An 18,094-nucleotide genomic window follows, 5' to 3' on the forward strand; every position below is an offset into this window, starting at 1 on the left:
AAAGAAAAGGGAAACAAATTGATTCATGTGATATTATTCTCTATTTCCTTTATTCTTTTGCTGACAGGTTCGGGCGCAGGACCATGTGTGTGGTGTGCGCCGCGGCGGTGGCGGTGGTGGGCATCAGCGCGGCGTTCGTCGAGACTTACGTTCAATTCCTAGCGCTGCGTTTCATCATTGCCCTGCTCTGCGCTGGCCTCATGGTGATCAGCTTCGTCCTGGGTGAGTCGAGATCTGTAGACTACGTTGCAAGTTAGGTTAGTTTAGATTAGGTTAGTTTACTTTATGTTATGTTAGGTTTTGTTACTTTAGGTTAGGTTAGTTTAGGTTAAGTTAAGTTAGGGTACTTTAGGTTAGGTTAGGTTAAGTTACTTTATGTTATGTTAGGCTATGCTACTCTAGGTTAGGTTAGGTTACTTTAGGTTAGGATAGGTTAGGTTATTTTAGGTTAGGTTTGGTTACTTTCGGTTAGGTTAGGTTACTTAAGGTTAGGTTACGTTAGGTTAGGTTACGTTAGGTAGAGGGAAATACAAGTGATTAATAAGGTCTTACGAATAACAACAGATGCAAATGTTTGGCAAATCAGGTTTGTGGTCAGTGAAAATCAACGTGTAATTTGTTAAGAAATGAAAAATAAGGTACTTACATTTTTTTTTTTTATGCGAAGGAACGAAAGCTTAATGTATTGATAACGTGTAGCATGTAATTTGTAGATGTAGGCTTTATATAGGTGGTAGAGAGAGAGAGAGAGAGAGAGAGAGAGAGAGAGAGAGAGAGAGAGAGAGAGAGAGAGAGAGAGAGAGAGAGGTGGCAGCAGTCAACCCTAACTTCACTCAGTCGAATGTGGTTGTGTACCTTCCCACGTGGGACTCCCTTTGCTCGCCCTCCATTAGTGACCAGCGGTGCCTTGAATCTCAATGATGTCCTCTAATTCCCAGAACTCCTGACGACTCGCAGCCCGTCTACTGGGTCAGAGCAGCAGCCGTGTCTTCCAACTCTGAGATATATGTGAATGGGAGAGGGGATGCGTATGATCACAAAAAAACGACGAATCTGAACCGTGTAGTTAATGAAAGAAAAGAAAAAAGTGAGGATTTAATTCAAAGCATTCATAAAACGTGTGATAATATGCAGGTAGACAATGATATGGTAGTTGTAGAAAGAGAGTAAGAATTCGAAAATCAAACAGAAAATCGGAAAGCTGAGGCTAAGGAGTTTGAAGGAAGAGATTGGCGTCAGGAAGGAAGGGGTCGTTCAGGCGGTCTGACGGCCTTGGCTTTGAGGATGGCGTAATAAAACCCAGAGCAAAGGAGTACATCAAGGCAGGATTAGGTTTAAAAGGGAAGAAACGAGGCTCATTAGACATCATTAGCCACATTAGCGCCACACGAAACTCTTTAGGCTTACTCTGCTCCCGTTCGTTGCAAGATAATTGTCAGTGGCCTTGTCTTGTCCCATCGCCCCTCTCTTTTTAATTAGGGACGTCAGGCTGGTATATAAATATATTGTCTTTTTATGCGTTAATTTTCATCATTCCTTGACATATATCTTTGGTGGGCCCTCTGGCGTCAAATACTGCTGCACTCTACCTTGTTTGACACTTCCTCTTTACACTTTTTCATTAACTTAGGAAAGAACACAAAAAAATCAATCTTGATTTTATTTTTTTTTATGCAGTTATAATAGTAACATGGAGAGAGAGAGAGAGAAGGAGAGAGAGAGAGAGAGAGAGAGAGAGAGAGAGAGAGAGAGAGAGAGAGAGAGAGAGAGAGAGAGAGAGAGAGAGAGAGAGAGAGAGAGAAGGGGGGGGATAAAAGAACAAAACTTCCTGAAAGAACACCAGCAGACAAAAAAAAATATATCCTTCAACGGTATTTTCTTTCCTTTTGTCTCTTTATCTCTCCCAATGTACGTATCACCTTACAAAACGAGTCTAATAACTTCCAAGGGTAACTGAATCACAAGACGAGATATATTGCGTTATGGAGTGGCGTTAACAAGATTTAGCGAGGATGTGGATTGTGGCATTTGAGAAACAAAGGAGCAATCATCCAGCCTGTGAAATTGGTTCATGGTGTGGAGATAAATGTAAGCTTCTGGAGGGCCAAAAGGATGAGAAATGAGACAGTGAAGCGAGGCCTAAACTCGGATGTGTTCATTGAGGCAAACATATGCTGGGAGGGACGGCTAGGGGAAGGGCGAGAGAGGAGGGCATGGACAGAGAGAGGCGGAAGGATGTGATTAGAAGGATGTTATAAGGGAGCTGATTGATTGATTGTCTAACCGACTGACTGACTGACTGAAAGAAGGAAGGAAGCAAGGAGGGAAGGAAGAAAGGAAGGAAGCAGGGAAGGATTGTCAGACTGATTAAAAGAAAGAAGAAATGTAGAAAGGAAAGAAGGAAAGAATAAGTGACTGACTAAGAGAAATGAGAAATTTAAGAATTATGATAGAAAAAAGAGGAAAGAAGGAGGAAATAGCTGTCAGACTGACTCACTAAAATCAGGAAGAAAGGTAAAAAAGAAGGAAAGGAATAACCGTCTGACTGACTGACTAAAAATGGGAATGAAAGTGAAAAGAAAAGAAGGAAGGAATAGGTGTCTGACTGACTGACTAAAAGAAGGAAAGAAGGAAGGAAGGGAAGAAGAAAGAAAGGATAATCTGAGTGGGTGACTAAAAGAAAGAAAAAAAAGTAGGAAGGAAAGGAAGAGGATCGATACGTGGATGGATGGAAGATTAGTTTGATTTCAAGGCACCGTGGTATGTCCTAAGAGAAGAAGAGATGCAATGGCGCGTACTGACGAACATACGAGTATTAGTGAAGGCTAGAAGTGTGTGTCAAGGGGAGCGTTGCCTCATTACTAACCTCCACCCCTTCAGTGTTCACGCCTTTGCTGTGCTGCATTGTTGTGAAAGTGAGGCGTGTGGTTCAGGTTGCCAAGGTTTTAGCAACCAAAGCATGTAACCCTCCACTACAGTGCTTGCTTTTGGCTTTCCCTTTAGGAACAAGCACCTCCGTGGGCCTTTTTTTTTTTTTTCTTTTCTTTCTTTTTTGTTACATTAGACCAGTGTCCCTTTTACATAAACAAAAGAATATTCGAAAGTTTGATTTGTTTTTTTTCTTACTTTGTATTATCCCTTTGTTACGTTGTATTGCTTAATATTTTTTTTTTTTTTATCGCGTGGGCTGTTTAACTATAAATTGTTAATTCATGTATCTTATCCCTTCGTTTATAATATTTTCCTTTACATTGACAGTGTTATTCTTCCGTCGATTTATAACAAGCTGTGGTCAGTAAAAAGCCTAATCTATCTATACATTTTTGCCAACATGGACGAGTAGTGGACGAAGACGAGTGTGGAATCATTATTACTAGAATCGCAAAATTTACATTCAATTACTTCCAACGCCATCACGTACAAAAATATCAGTCGACTAAGAAGAAGTAAGATAAAAATCCATATTCTTTATTTAAATACCAGACCCTTTTTTGGGGAACATTTTAAATTTTTCCCACTGTTATGTAAACTGATTCGGGTTCTTACATTTTTTTCTCTTTTATCCTTTAATTTCACTCCGCACAGTCTCATCTCATCCTCCCGTTACAAAACAATGGTCTTTCTTCTTCCGTGTCTCTCTTACAAAACATCTAACATCTCTCTCTCTCTCTTTCTCTCTCTCTCTCTCTCTCTCTCTCTCTCTCTCTCTCTCTCTCTCTCTCTCTCTAGAAATGGCCACCGACTTATGCTATCAATCTTAATCTTTTTTACTGTTATGGTTGCACGATATTGTCCTCTGTTTACATTCAACATACTATAGAAAAATATTTGCCTTAACACACAGAAGGAGGAAAGAAAATGGGAAACTTTTCTTAGATACAGTGCCATGTAAGAATTTAATACAAAAACAAGTGTCTAAAAAGTTGTAGGTGGAAAGTAAATCTTGTAGCAGTGAAAAAAGTTATTAGTAGATGGACTGTAAGTGAAGACTGTAATTCTTCCTCTCTCTCTCACTTTCCTCTTGGTTTAAGGTTATATTGGCTGTCAAGTCCTGCTTTTTTTTTTTTTTCTTATCAAACAACGAGAAAACAGGCTAGTGAAATAAAAAAAAAAAAATAAAGAAAAACGATGCTGCTGCAAAACCAATTTGTGATGGTATAAAAAATGAAGCCAGTTAGATTGAAGTGATTAATGTTTCCCTGATGATGGAGAGAAGGAAGGGCACCGGGTCGTTGCCACGGAAAACAAAGATGTGACACTCAACGCGCTGGTTTGAATTCTCTTAGTATGGTGTTAACCGTCCTATGTTCACACACACACACACACACACACACACACACACACACACCACACCACACCACACCACACCACACCACACTCCAACATAACACAACACAACACAACACAACACAACACGCCACACCACACCACACCACATCACATTACACCACAACACAACAAAACAACACAAAACAAAACAACACAACACATCTGTTTTAAGACTCAAACAAACATTTCAGAACATTACATAACAAAAAAAAAAAGGAAAAAAGATCCTTATAATCATAAAAGCTCATAGGTGCCAGAAACGGATACGTATAGGCTGCTATTGTTTGTTCTTCTTCTGTGTTCCTTTGTGTTTCGCGTCTGTATTTTACGCAAGTCCTAGTTTTTTTTAGCTTTTTTAATTTGCACTTTTATTTACTTTAAGTGTTTACTTGGTGTTTTATATTTTATTTTGTGCTGCAGTTGCATATTCCTTTACTTTTGAGTTTCTTTTTTTTTTTTTTGTTATGCAAGTTGTAATCTTTAGCCTTAGCAATCTATACTTTTATATAATGTCAAGTCGCTTAGAGATTAATTTGTTTTACCGTAGAATATTTTCAGTTAGGTTGTGCATACACTTGTGCAATTTTATAAGCTATGTGGACCAATATATGTGTTCATTCATCGAGTGCTAAGTATGCAAAAAAACAAAACTGAGATCTTGGTCAATGAATATATTGTATTGTTCATGTCTCTCAGTAATGGAGGTGGTGAAGCCCGAAGCTCGCACCATGACGGGGATGGCCTACGCTGGTTTCTTCGGCATGGGCATCACCCTCTTGCCGGGCCTGGCTTACCTCATCCGCAGCTGGAGGAAACTTGAATTTACCATCGGAATACTGTCAACCCTGCTCATATCCTACTACTGGTGAGAGAGAGAGAGAGAGAGAGAGAGAGAGAGAGAGAGAGAGAGAGAGAGAGAGAGAGAGAGAGAGAGAGGAAGTAGGGGGTAGTATGGATGGCCGTTACATAAAAGGGAGCAACAATGAAGACTCTGTTCCTAAGATAGTGATCTATTCAACGTCTTTTCGCGTCTACTTCATGGGGTGTAATGGTAGAGAGAGAGAGAGAGAGAGAGAGAGAGAGAGAGAGAGATATGTGGAAGGAAAGAGAAAGATGGGAATTATGTGTGTGTGTGTGTGTGTGTGTGTGTGTGTAACGTTTTTAATCCCACCAGCGTGTAGTGACAAATGGTAAGACTATGATTGCAAGAAAACAAAGTGTGCTAAATGAAAAATACTCTTACACAATGAAAATAAACGCAGAGACAATTATGACAAGTGCAAAGAAATAAAACTAAACACATAAACAACAAAAAAGAAAAACATTAGAAAATTTTGCACATGTATTTATTATGATTATAGATTTCCAAAGGCGATTTATAATTTTTTTAAATGTCAGTTTATTAATGTCTAAAAAAAATATTTCTACCCAACACTTTTTCATACAAGGAAAAAAAATCAGTGCATCAGAATTTTTGCACAATGAGATCACTTGCGCGTTTCATTTTCCCCGTTTCATTGTATTCTGTACGGCTTTAGCTATTATCCTTCCTTTTCCGTTCTTCTTCTTTTTTTATTTCTTTCTTTTATTTTTGTCCCGTCTTTGTGGGGTCTGAAATTTTTCCACCACTTTGGTTCTTTTTGCCTAGTTTCTTTTTGCGAGCTTTGTCTCTTTTTTTCTTTCCCTCTAACTTTTTCTTTTTATTTCCGTATCTCTTAATGGGTACGCACGTGCCAAAGAAATAAGTACCTCTGATTTTTTTTTTTTTTTTACAGTGAAGCTCTTTGTTTTCCACTCGCTTTTTCTTTTCACTCCTCTCCTCTTCTGTGTCCACTTTACCCATCTGCTCTCATTTCCCTTACATTCATTATCTCCTATCACCATGTTCTTTCCCCTGGGACTCCACTCCTTCCCTCTCCTCTTTTACTCTACTTCACCCTTCCAATCGTTATTCAGTCTGTCTTCTCTGTATCTCTCTCTTTCTTTAACCTCCCTCTCGTTTTTTTAATCTCCTCTCTTCCTCAACCACCCCTCTGTGTAACCTCCTTTCCCCTCTCCTTCTTCCTGTTCCTCATTCCTCGATGTCGTTTCGTCTTTTCCTCTTCCTCTTTTTCTCTATCTTCTTCTCTCTTCATACTTATGCTTAACTTATGCTTCCTCCTCTTCTTCTCTTTCCTCTCTTTTTTTTCTCTTCATCGTGTTTTTTGTTGCTCTTTCCTCAATCCCGAATCTATACATAACGTTCTTCCTCCTCCTCCTCCTCCTCCTCCTCCTCCTCCTCTCTCCTCTTTACGCTTCTCTTTCCTCCCACCAAACCTACATTTTACATACTATTCCTCTCCTCCTTTATCACTCCTCTGCTCGCGTCTTCCTCCTCTTCCTTCTACTCTAACCCACCCTATAAACTTACACATATCCTACTCCCCCCCTCTCCTTCCTCCTCCTCCCCTCAATCCTCGCCTCATTCCCTTCTACCTCGCCTTCTACTGAGCTCTTTTTTCACCGTCACTCTTAGGCTGTTGCCGGAATCACCTCGCTGGTTAGCCTCCCAAAGACGCCACCAAGAGGCTCTCAAGATCCTGAAGGAGATAGCAAGGACTAACGGAAGGACGCTGCCCCCTGATGCGGAGGTCCTTAAGCTTATATCAAGAGTCCACGATACGGTGAGTCTTTTAGGGAGGAGTTCTCGAAGAAGCTTTGAAGTTTCGGTAGGGAATTTTATGACTCACATGAGCAGGAGTGTTGAAACCGCATCTCCTCGTAGTTTTGTGAGAAAGAGAGAGAGAGAGAGAGAGAGAGATTTGTTTGTACAGTACATTTCTCTCTCTCTCTCTCTCTCTCTCTCTCTCTCTCTCTCTCTCTCTCTCTCTCTCTCTCTCTCTCTCTCTCTCTCTCTCTCCTATACGTCAATTCCTTTCAGTTAAATTCCTAGTGGAAATCTCTCATTAGTCTGATTTTTTTTTTTTTTTCAGATAAATTTTTCGTACCCTCCACAGTCTCTACGACAAAATACCTTTATGTGTTCCTTTCCTGTGTGAATTTCATTATGCATATTCTTTTTACCTATTGTGTTTTAATACATACTTTTTAATTGTGCCTATATTTTTTTTTTCGTCTCATTTCTTTATAGGAATATCGCTCCACCTCCTCCTCCTCCTCCTCAAGTGTCATTTTGGGCGCACAACTAATACTTCGTCCCGGCATTTCAGTATGCGCCTTTTAAAATGAGTCTTTATTTTTTTTTTTTTTTTACCATCTGGTCTTTTATATACAACTTTAGTTCTGGCCTACTTCAGCGTCTTCTCTTCGTTTCTTTTATGAGTAGTGCGTTTGTCCCTCACTCTCACGGAGCAGCCTGCGGACGAGCCCGTTTTCAGGCACCCTTCTGCATGCTCTCGACAACTGTCAACACGACTTTCACATTTCCCACGAATTTTCTCTTTTTTTTTTTTTTTTTTTGTTCTTATATATATATATATATATATATATATATATATATATATATATATATATATATATATATATATATATATATATATATATATATATATATATATATATATATATATATATATATATATATATATATATATCCATTCGCAGCCTTGTGCTGGATTTCATTTTCATTCCAGATTTTTTTTTTTCTGAAAGGTTGAAAGGAAAATCATGTTCAAGAATTTTTTTCACTTTGTTTCTTCCTTTCCTGATGCTCACTTAAACCTTTTTTGAAGTTTACTTATGTTTCGTTCTCTTTGACTAAAAAAGGAAAAGAGGAAGTATACTCACAAGTACACATATTTTATCCTGTTGCACATTCTGTTTCATTGTGAGGGACGCCAACTACCTTGTTGTTGTTCCTTTTTTTCTTTTATGTCAGCCATTTCAGACAAATCTTATTCACTCGTATAAAAGTTATGAAGGAAAGTTCTATGAAATTAAACTTTCAAAGCTCATTTTTCTCCCACCATCCCTTGAGAGGTCATCGGGCAGCCTGGGAGTACCTGAACCCTATTTGTGCATTGTGGCATTCTTTTTCTTATATATATATATATATATATATATATATATATATATATATATATATATATATATATATATATATATATATATATATATATATATATATATATATATATATATATATATATATATATATATATATATATATATATATATATATATATATATATATTATTTTATTTTATTTATTTATTTATTTTTTTCATCAACAGTTTTTCATATCCATGATTGGGAGACATGCCTTGCCTTTGTATCAACTCCATGATTTTCTCTGATGTCCTTCCATAGCCTCTTGTAATGATAGCAATGACTATGGTGATGATAAGAATAATAAAATAAATGATGATGATAATGATAACAATAATAATAATAATAATAATAATAATAATAATAATTATTATTATTATTATTATTATTATTATTATTATTATTATTATTATTTTTATTATTATTATTATTATTATTATTATTATTATTATTATTATTATTATTATCATTATTATCATTATCATCATTATAATAACAACCACAATCTTTCGTTTCCTTGATTTTTTTTTTTTTCCACCTGTAAACATGCGTTAACTTCATCCGAAATTCTATCGACAATTGTTGGAATTTTCTGTCCTCTTTCACAATCCATCAGCCACAGCTCACACCCTTGCTTTACTAAGACTCAGTTTTATACCCATACCGTTCCTCTGGCTCGAAACTCCTTTAGTACGCATGGTTAGATCACCCTCGTGCAAAATTCCACCAGTCGTTACAAGAAGCTTGGACTGACCTTGTTCTTGTTCCAGCAGAAGGCGGAGGAGGCGAACGCGGGAAGCAGCGGCCAGGAAGGATCTCGTCTGTCCAGAGTCCTAAGGGTGATCACTTCCACCGTAAATGATCAGGTGACGCTGGTTCGCACGCCCGTGATGCGCCGCCGCTGTCTCATCTCCTTCTTCCTATGGTTCGTGGCAGCCAGCGTGTACTATGGCCTCATCTTCTCCGGCGCCAACATCAAGGCCGATCCCTTCCTTATGATCTTCTCCTCCGGCGTGGTCGAGTTGCCTTCCGCCATCCTCTTCGTCTTCCCTCTTGATAAGTAAGATTAAGTTTTCACATCTCCCTTTTTTTTTTATGTATTTATTTATTAATTTTATTTATTTATTTATTTATTTATTCATCTATTTTTTTTTTTAAGTGAGAAAAGCTTTTTTCTTTTAGGTTTTCATAAGGCGAAGCTTTTTTTGTCTCTATTCTCACCGCTTTTGCAATCGTTTAATTTATCACAGTTATATTTTGAATAATTCCTTCTCCTCCTCCTCTTCCTCCTCCTCCTCCTATATCTCGTCTCCTCCTTTCAATTAGGAATGAAATGAGAGGACGAAGAGGAGGAAAAGATGAAGAAGGATGCATAAAAGGAGGAGAAGGATTAGGAGGAGGAGAAGCAGCAGAAAACCAACCACCACCCACACACCGCGCCAGGCAGCTCGACGAGATCCTTAACACCTGGTCTTTCCTTCCCCCAGATACGGCCGGCGCCCCACCATGACGGGGCTCTTCGTGGCGTGCGGGACGTGCCTGCTGGTGATCCTGGCCGTACCCAGAGGTGAGGCGGGAAAGGGGGGGAGTGTGGCGGATGGAGACTTAAAGGGACAGAGTGCAACTTACGTCCCACGCACGTTGAGTTATTGTACATGGATGTCTGTTTGGGCTGGCTGGCTGGAATCTAACCTACCTGTCCTATGTTATTTTTTTATTTAATTGTGTTGCTTAAGACAGCAGGTCAGATGAGAAGAGCAAGGAATTTTAAAAACTACCAAAGAAAGCAAGACACGCTGCAATGCGAAAGAGGACTGCTGAAATTAGTTAATTGATGAAAGTTATATGCGACATAGTAAACGTATAAGCAAGGTCTAGAATACAGAAAAAAATAGATATGACATTAGCAGGATAAGGAAAATTCGTATTTCGTGTGACAGACTAGCTTAGAACTATGTTTGTCTGCCTCTTTTATACTGAATGGTAGACTGATTAACTGACCGCTTGATGAATTCTATGACCGACTCAGAACGTCGAAATAATGAATATAGTCATCAAAAAGTGATCCAAAAATTTCGAAGTAGTATCAGTATTTGACATAAATATCTGTCGATTCAAAAAAGTTTGTAATCTTAAAATTCTATAGTTTCAATAATGAAGTTTAAAAAGTCTATAGTTTCAAAAGCTAAACTTTCAAAAATATATATTTTCTAAAGTTTTTATTTTTAAAGCTCATTAGTTTTAGACATATAGTTTGAAAAAAAAATCCCTAGTTTCGAAAATCTATCATTACAAAAGTCTGTAGTTTCAAGTGTGTAGTTTCACAATCACCAGTCACCATTCGTCCGCAGTGAATCGCACAACACCAGCCGGGAGCGCTTGGGATTTGCCTGGTTATTCTGGAGACTAATTTTGCAGGTCATAAAGTCATAAACGAGTAAACTTAATAGAACGTTAAAGCATCACGTAGGCGCAAATTGCCTCCGCCGAATTGCCGCTCTTTCAGCGAGGTACAAGTGTAGAGAATAAGCGTGCTAGGTGCGAATGAATACAAGAAATTGTAGGTTTTTACTACCATGCTGGTCCTGGCTGCTTCCCCCTCTCGAGCACGTCCCGAAGTCGGACGAGGGGGAAGGAAAACAGAGGGGAAGAGAAAAAGAAAGAAGAAAAGAAAATGATAGCGAAAGAGTAAGGTAAAGAAGAGGAGGAAAGGTAAACAAAAGTAAATGAGCATAGAATTACGTTCATTGATTTGCTGCTTTTGTTATCCACGGATTTCCATTTCATCCTTTACTAAGGTCACTGCATAACTGTCACTCATTTGCTCGAGTCTTACATTGCGTGTGGAGAAATTATTAGCGAGTCCACCGACATTTTGCCAAGATGGAAGAATGAAGACAAACTCAAAATTCCTTGGAAGCAACCTGAAGTAATCTTGAGATATTGTGACTTCAGTCTTTATTTCCGAGGTGCAATAAATTAGTCTTTCCTTAATCTAAATGTATTGTAAGAGTGACTCGTGCTTCAAGTCAGACAGGCAGCAGAGGCGGCACAGTGACAGCAGGACGAAGGGTTGGCCAGTGAGTGAGATACTGCAGCTAGTATGAGATCTGTATTTTTTAACTATTTTTAATGGTCACAGACATAAGACGGGTTCTCATTTTTTTTTCTTTTTACATTGAAGATTTCTAAAAATAGAATTATCACTAGCATTTCGAATTAAGCCTTTGAAAATATAATAATTCCTAATAAAACCTCCTGAAAAAAAAAAAAAATTTTAAACGCTTGAAAGTTTGAGAACACCAACCGAAGAAAGACCAGTGCGCCAATCACTTTAGTCACAAGTTCACTTCATGAAAGCGGGATTTTTATTCCCAGCTGTTTTGCCACACTGATTTCCCTACCTTAAGAAAGCAGCTCTTCACAGGAACGTTCATTTCCCGCATGGTTCGCCTGCAGCACCACACACGACAGAGAGGAATGGTGACGTGTAGATAAGTGCAATGTTTATAAAGTTGTTTTATGATAGACCCAAACGTTTACCGTCATTCAGTTTGCCCACATTTGTTGAAGGTGGAAGATTGCGATGAATGACGTCAGTGAAGAGCTTTTCAATTATTTATGCTGGCTTTGTGTGTCTTGATAGGAATTGTAATATAAAAAAGGAGGCAAGTCTCAGATTGTCTTTGCTAGGTCGCGAATGAAAATGATCATACAACTTAAACACTCATTCAGATGGCGAAAACCACATGTGAAAATAATTTAAAACCTTTTCTTCATCAGTCGTCCATGGTGAATATAAACAGTAATGGGCTCCTTTATATTCAGACATCAAGATTGATGAAAAGTTTTGCAATCCCTTTTGCATATTTGCGGCAGAATGTGAGAATCATACAGGGCGGCCCCGGGATGGGGCTCATAGGAAATCTTTATACATAAGCTCGAGTAGATTTAATTTTCGAGGTGTGTGTCTGTGTGTTTGTGTGATAAATATAGGTATTGACACATACACACACACACACACACACACACACACAAACACACACACACACACACACACACACACACACACACACACACACACACACACACACACACATATATATATATAGATAGATAGATAGATAGATAGATAGATAAATAGACAGATAGATACAGATAGAGATAGAGATAGATGTTGATCGATAAATAGATGGATCCGTAGATAGATACGTTGACCCACATTCAGTGGGCCTTTTTTCGTTTTTTTTTTTTTTTTTTTTTTTGCCGTTGTCCAGTGCCCCTCTTACATAGAAAATATATTGACAGATAAATACATGTAAAGAGAAAAATTGTCTGAAAGATACCATTTATATACTAATACAAGTAAGCTGCAGATCGATAAATAAACTCCATGAGAACCTTGAACATAATTGGCTGGCCAGGACAAGGCCGATATTAGGCTCTTAGTTAAAAAAAATAGCAGGACAAAATAACAAAAAAGAGAAATAGTGAGATTTATTGATAGGAATGGGAGATGAACATAGGTATGTGTCTGGTGATTCAGTGACTTCTTGCCATGAAATTTTCTCATGAACGGACACAGTCATGGGAAGTATCTGATTACTTACAAGGAAGACAATGGAAGAGAGGACAGAGTTACAGGCACAAGCTAATCATTACAACGAAAAAAAAATATTAACCACTTCAAACCGCACAGATAAAAGATTACTGCTTATCGACAAGAGAGAATGCACTGAGCGGGGAACCTGGCAGTAGAAAGCCGTAATGTCACAAGAGGGTTGGTTATCACGTCAGCCAGCCGTCACCGCAACACAGGAACACGAACCTGGAGCTTGACTCATTGCGTGAAAAACCTTCTCCTTTAGAATACCGTAACATTGAAACACTCCTTTGCACGGTTTCTTGCATGTTCTGAGTTTAAGGGGAAGAGGTTCAGAGAGCGAGCTTAAGTGTTCAGCTCAGTCCACTTTAAAGATGGAGCCTTCCTTCGCCTGCTCCCGCCAGTGCTTGTATAACCTTGCTTGTTCATTCGGAACAGAGCAGCGTCATCACCGGATCTTCTGTCCTCGTGTTTTATCATAATAAGCTAGTATGAAAATGTGTTTTTTTTATTTTCTTATATATATATATATATATATATATATATATATATATATATATATATATATATATATATATATATATATATATATATATATATATATATATATATATATATATATATATATATATATATATATATATATATATATATATATATATATATATATATATATATATATATATATATATATATATATATATATATATATATAACTGTTGCTACAATGAATACGATAAAGTTGCAAAGTTACATAAGGTGTTTATCTGCCAGTAAGCAGAGGGAAGGAGGAAATAAAAAGAGTAAAGGCATGTAAATAAAGAAGAAAAGAGTTTGGGAATCACAGTAGTCCGGCGTCTGAACTTCTCTTAGTGGATTCATTATTAAGTTCGAGAGGAAAGAAAAAAAACATTCGAGCTTTAAAGAGAAGAAAAGTAAAGACGTTATGAGACAAGAATGATATACAAAAATTTTATGACATGACAAAACCTAAGCTAGACTATTTTTAAGAGGCGTGATAGAGACAGACAGAGGCACGGACATACCAGATCCAGCTAAAGAACCGAAGCAGAAACAAAAAAGAAAGGAAGGAACGAGAGGAAGGGTCGAGAAAAGTATTAGTGCGATAAGAGGATCAGTCTTAAGTGAGCAGGTGTAATCGGCTCGGCACTGGTAAAGATTTGTCACCTGCCTATTAAGAAAGAGGATATATATATATATATATATATATATATATATATATATATATATATATATATATATATATATATATATATATATATATATATATATATATATATATATATAAGAAGAACATAAGAACATAAGAAATAAGGGAAGCTGCAAGAAGCGACCAGGCTTACACGTGGCAGTCCCTGTATGAAACACACCTACCTATTTCCATCTGTTATCCCCATCCATAAACTTGTCTAATCTTCTCTTAAAGCTCTCTAGTGTCCTGGCACTAACTACATGATTACTGAGTCCGTTCCACTCATCTACCACTCTATTTGAGAACCGATTTTTTCCTATCTCCTTCCTAAACCTAAATTTTTCAAGCTTGAACCCGTTATTTCTTGTTCTACCTTGGTTGCTGATCCTAAGAATTTTGCTTACATCTCCCTTGTTATAACCCTTATACCACTTAAAGACTTCTATCAGGTCCCCTCTTAACCTACGTCTCTCTAGAGAATGTAAATTTAACCGCTTCAACCTCGCTTCGTAAGGAATACTCCTCATCCCCTGAATCCTTTTAGTCATTCTCCTCTGTACTGATTCTAATAGACCTATATCTTTCCTGTAATGTGGGGACCAGAACTGCACAGCGTAGTCTAGATGAGGTCTGACCAGCGCCAAGTATAACTTTAATATTACTTCCGGCCTTCTATTTTTAACACTCCTAAAAATGAATCCTAGTACCCTATTTGCCTTGTTTCTGGCTTCTATGCATTGTTTCCCTAGACGGAGTTCAGAGCTAACTATAACTCCTAAATCTTTCTCGTACCCTGTACCTACCAGAGTTTGGGTGTTTAATGTGTACCTATTGTGTGGGTTTCCTCTACCTACGCTAAGCACTTTGCATTTATTGATATTAAATTGCATTTGCCATCTATCCGTCCATTCATTCATTCTATCTAAGTCTGTCTGCAAGGCGATGGCATCCGCTTCTGACCTAACTAATCTACCTATCTTTGTGTCATCCGCAAATTTACTAACATCGCTACTAATTCCACAATCCAAGTCATTGATATATATTAGAAATAATAATGGCCCTAATACTGATCCCTGTGGCACCCCACTAATGACATGACCCCACTCGGATTTCGAGCCGTTATAGCTGCCCGGAAGGCAGCTAAAGGATTTTTGACCGACACGGTGACGCGAATCGTTTATTGCATTCGGTCAAACCTAAAGACATACATAATAAACATGAGACATGCGTAGCACTACTAACTGTTGCATAATTTATGAACGTAACGTATCACTAATTATGAATTATGCTAATTAGGGCAATCAACCCCTCGTAATACAGATGTGGAACTCACGTGTTTGGGGTCTCAAGGAGGTCTGTCACCATGCAACACCTGCGTCAGTATTGTAGAGGTCTGATCTTTCCTGGAGCAGTCACATCCTAACTCGGTGGCGGTACAAAGGAATCTGTCCCTCCGGGCTTCGTTCCTGCTGGCCCTCGGCGCCTTACGCCTGCCTGTCTTACCCTTAGGTCAGCAGTAGTTCCTGGTGACTCATTCCTCTACGGAGATCCCTCTGTGTCTTATCTACCCTTCGCGCCATGTCATCAACTTTACCACGTAAACACGACCCTCACTACCTCTCTACAGCTAAGCTCTCCACAGCTAGTCCTTCTCACACAACTTCACTACTGCAATTAACTGCTATAATGAATTTAGTTTCCTTAATCTCTGTGTTAATTAACTTATTTTCCTTAGTGTTTTACATGTCTCATAATAGTCTCTCACTGCCAGCCTCACAGGACCTTGTGAGGCGGCACAGCTGGCGATTACACTCCCCTCATTTACTCGTACTTAACCTTCAGCACCGGACCTTAAGACATTACTAACTTATTACACTAGTTCACACCAACTCTCATAACACAACATGTTATGTAGCATACATTTGTTTGTTCTTCCATCATTACTTCCGTAACACTTCCGTAACCGCCAGCATCACTGGTGGCGGTAACAATATATATATATATATATATATATATATATATATATATATATATATATATATATATATATATATATATATATATATATATATATATATATATATATATATATATAAGATGTGAAAAGAATGAGGAAGCGACACCATGAAAAAGGAAGATTGATTACGATATTTATTTATCTATCTTGATTTTCATTCACATCTATTATTTTTTTCTTTGTAAGAGGGGACTGGCCAAGGAAGAAAACAGGCCTACTGAAAAATAGTTTCCCTCTTATTTATTTCAATATTACAACATGGATTTGACTTTTCTGTAGTATTATTGTAATATTATTTCTGTAATATTATTGTAGATACTGGAAGATTGTACTGATGACGTTAAGTAACAGTTCTTGTCACTTATCCACTGATGTTGCATCTCCATTTATTCTCTCTAACAACTGGTGATTTCACGGAACCTGGATATTGTCTCCAGTGATCGAAGGACTCATCACTCCAACGCAATATCTTGTTTGTTGTTTTAGTATGTATTATCATTTCGCAAATTTCATATCTCTGTGGACAATATTTTCTTATAATTCAACAGTTTCGCTTTTCGTTAGTCTATAATCTTACCTATATTTTTGTCAACATAGCATCAGAATTATGAATTGAATGTCTGCTTCTCCCTCTGACTCGCTCGCTTTCTCTCTCTCTCTCTCTCTCTCTCTCTCTCTCTCTCTCTCTCTCTCTCTCTCTCTCTCTCTCTCTCTCTCTCTCTCTCTCTCTCTCTCTCTCTCTCTCTCTACTTTCACTTCATCACACTCCAATATGATATTTCTTTTCTCCTTCCTTCTTTCTTTCCTTCTCTTATAATCTTTCAGGCTTCTTTTTTTTCACCTGGCAACACTCCAATGTGATTTTCTTTTCCTTCTCATTTCTGTATTTCCTTTCTTCAATCCTAATCTTTTAATTCTCTTCTTTCCGTGTTCTCCTATTGATTTTACTTGTATGCCTTCCTATTCCTTCGACCTTTCCTTTTTACCTTCACATCTTCCCTATTCACCATTAACATCATCATCATTATCATCATCATCCTTTCCTTCTGTCTTCCTTTTCCTCTTCCCTCTACTCTACACCTGTACAAACAAAACATTCTTACTACTAAGTCTCTACCACTCACTCACAGCCCTTACCGTTATACTGAACTTGCCACACGTCGTCGTCATTCATAAACCACTCTCCTCTTGTAACTTGACGTGTGTTGTAAGGCTCCTATTCTGAAACGCTGTGTTCTCTCTTCGCAACTACTTTCAAAGGTCACAGACATGATTTAGCCAGGTTCTCAAGAGTGTTTTTGCTGTTAATAATGTAGAATTCTTATCAACTGTCGCTAAAACCATAAAAAGACCATTAAAAACCCGTGTCATCTGAACTAGAGCAGTGTACGTAAAGCGGTGTACGTAGCAGCGTTTTAGAATATTGTCCTAATACTTATCACAAAGTTTCATCCACCCCACTGACAACGCTTATCGTTTTCCTCCTGACAGATCTGATTTACGTCAACTTCTTCCTAGTAAACCTGGGTAAGTTCTTCACGACGGCGGTGTTTCAGCTGCAGTACCTGTTCATGGTGGAGCTGATGCCCACCAAGGTGAGGAACGTTGCCGTGGGCACGTGCTCCATGATCGCCCGCATCGGCTGCGTCATCACCCCCTACGTCGTCACACTGCTGGTGGGTCCCTAGCTGCTCTCCTCATCTTGGCTGGCTGTGGGGATCAGTTTACTGTTACTTGAGGGAATAAATGAGGGAGGTATAGGTAGATAGGTTGAGAGAGAGAGAGAGAGAGAGAGAGAGAGAGAGAGAGAGAGAGAGAGAGAGAGAGAGAGAGAGATTAGATCCCATGTATACTTATTTTGCAAAGTTGCTGCTAGTCTCACTTA

General features: G+C 38.2%; 1 protein-coding gene and 1 long non-coding RNA gene across 4 annotated transcripts in view; one reads left to right on the forward strand and one right to left on the reverse strand.

The window, feature by feature from the left end:
* Positions 1 to 18,094, forward strand: part of LOC135103557 (organic cation transporter protein-like) — a 41,022-nt gene that overhangs the window by 21,936 nt on the left and 992 nt on the right. For 2 of the 3 annotated variants that reach the window (XM_064009992.1, XM_064009993.1), the window contains 6 exons: positions 68 to 222; positions 5,026 to 5,194; positions 6,845 to 6,992; positions 9,147 to 9,436; positions 9,864 to 9,943; positions 17,701 to 17,885. In XM_064009992.1, the coding sequence (XP_063866062.1) occupies positions 68 to 222; positions 5,026 to 5,194; positions 6,845 to 6,992; positions 9,147 to 9,436; positions 9,864 to 9,943; positions 17,701 to 17,885 (1,027 nt within the window). The remainder of the gene's footprint in view (positions 1 to 67; positions 223 to 5,025; positions 5,195 to 6,844; positions 6,993 to 9,146; positions 9,437 to 9,863; positions 9,944 to 17,700; positions 17,886 to 18,094) is intronic. The other variant, XM_064009994.1, reaches the window with a different exon arrangement.
* Positions 23 to 15,661, reverse strand: LOC135103558 (uncharacterized). The gene is made up of 3 exons (XR_010270109.1): positions 15,526 to 15,661; positions 856 to 997; positions 23 to 241 (listed from the first exon to the last, which is right to left on the reverse strand). It is a non-coding gene; the product is annotated as an uncharacterized LOC135103558 (long non-coding RNA).

Source organism: Scylla paramamosain, chromosome 9 (assembly GCF_035594125.1).
Source record: "Scylla paramamosain isolate STU-SP2022 chromosome 9, ASM3559412v1, whole genome shotgun sequence".
In the NCBI taxonomy this organism is placed as follows: Eukaryota; Metazoa; Arthropoda; class Malacostraca; order Decapoda; family Portunidae; genus Scylla; species Scylla paramamosain.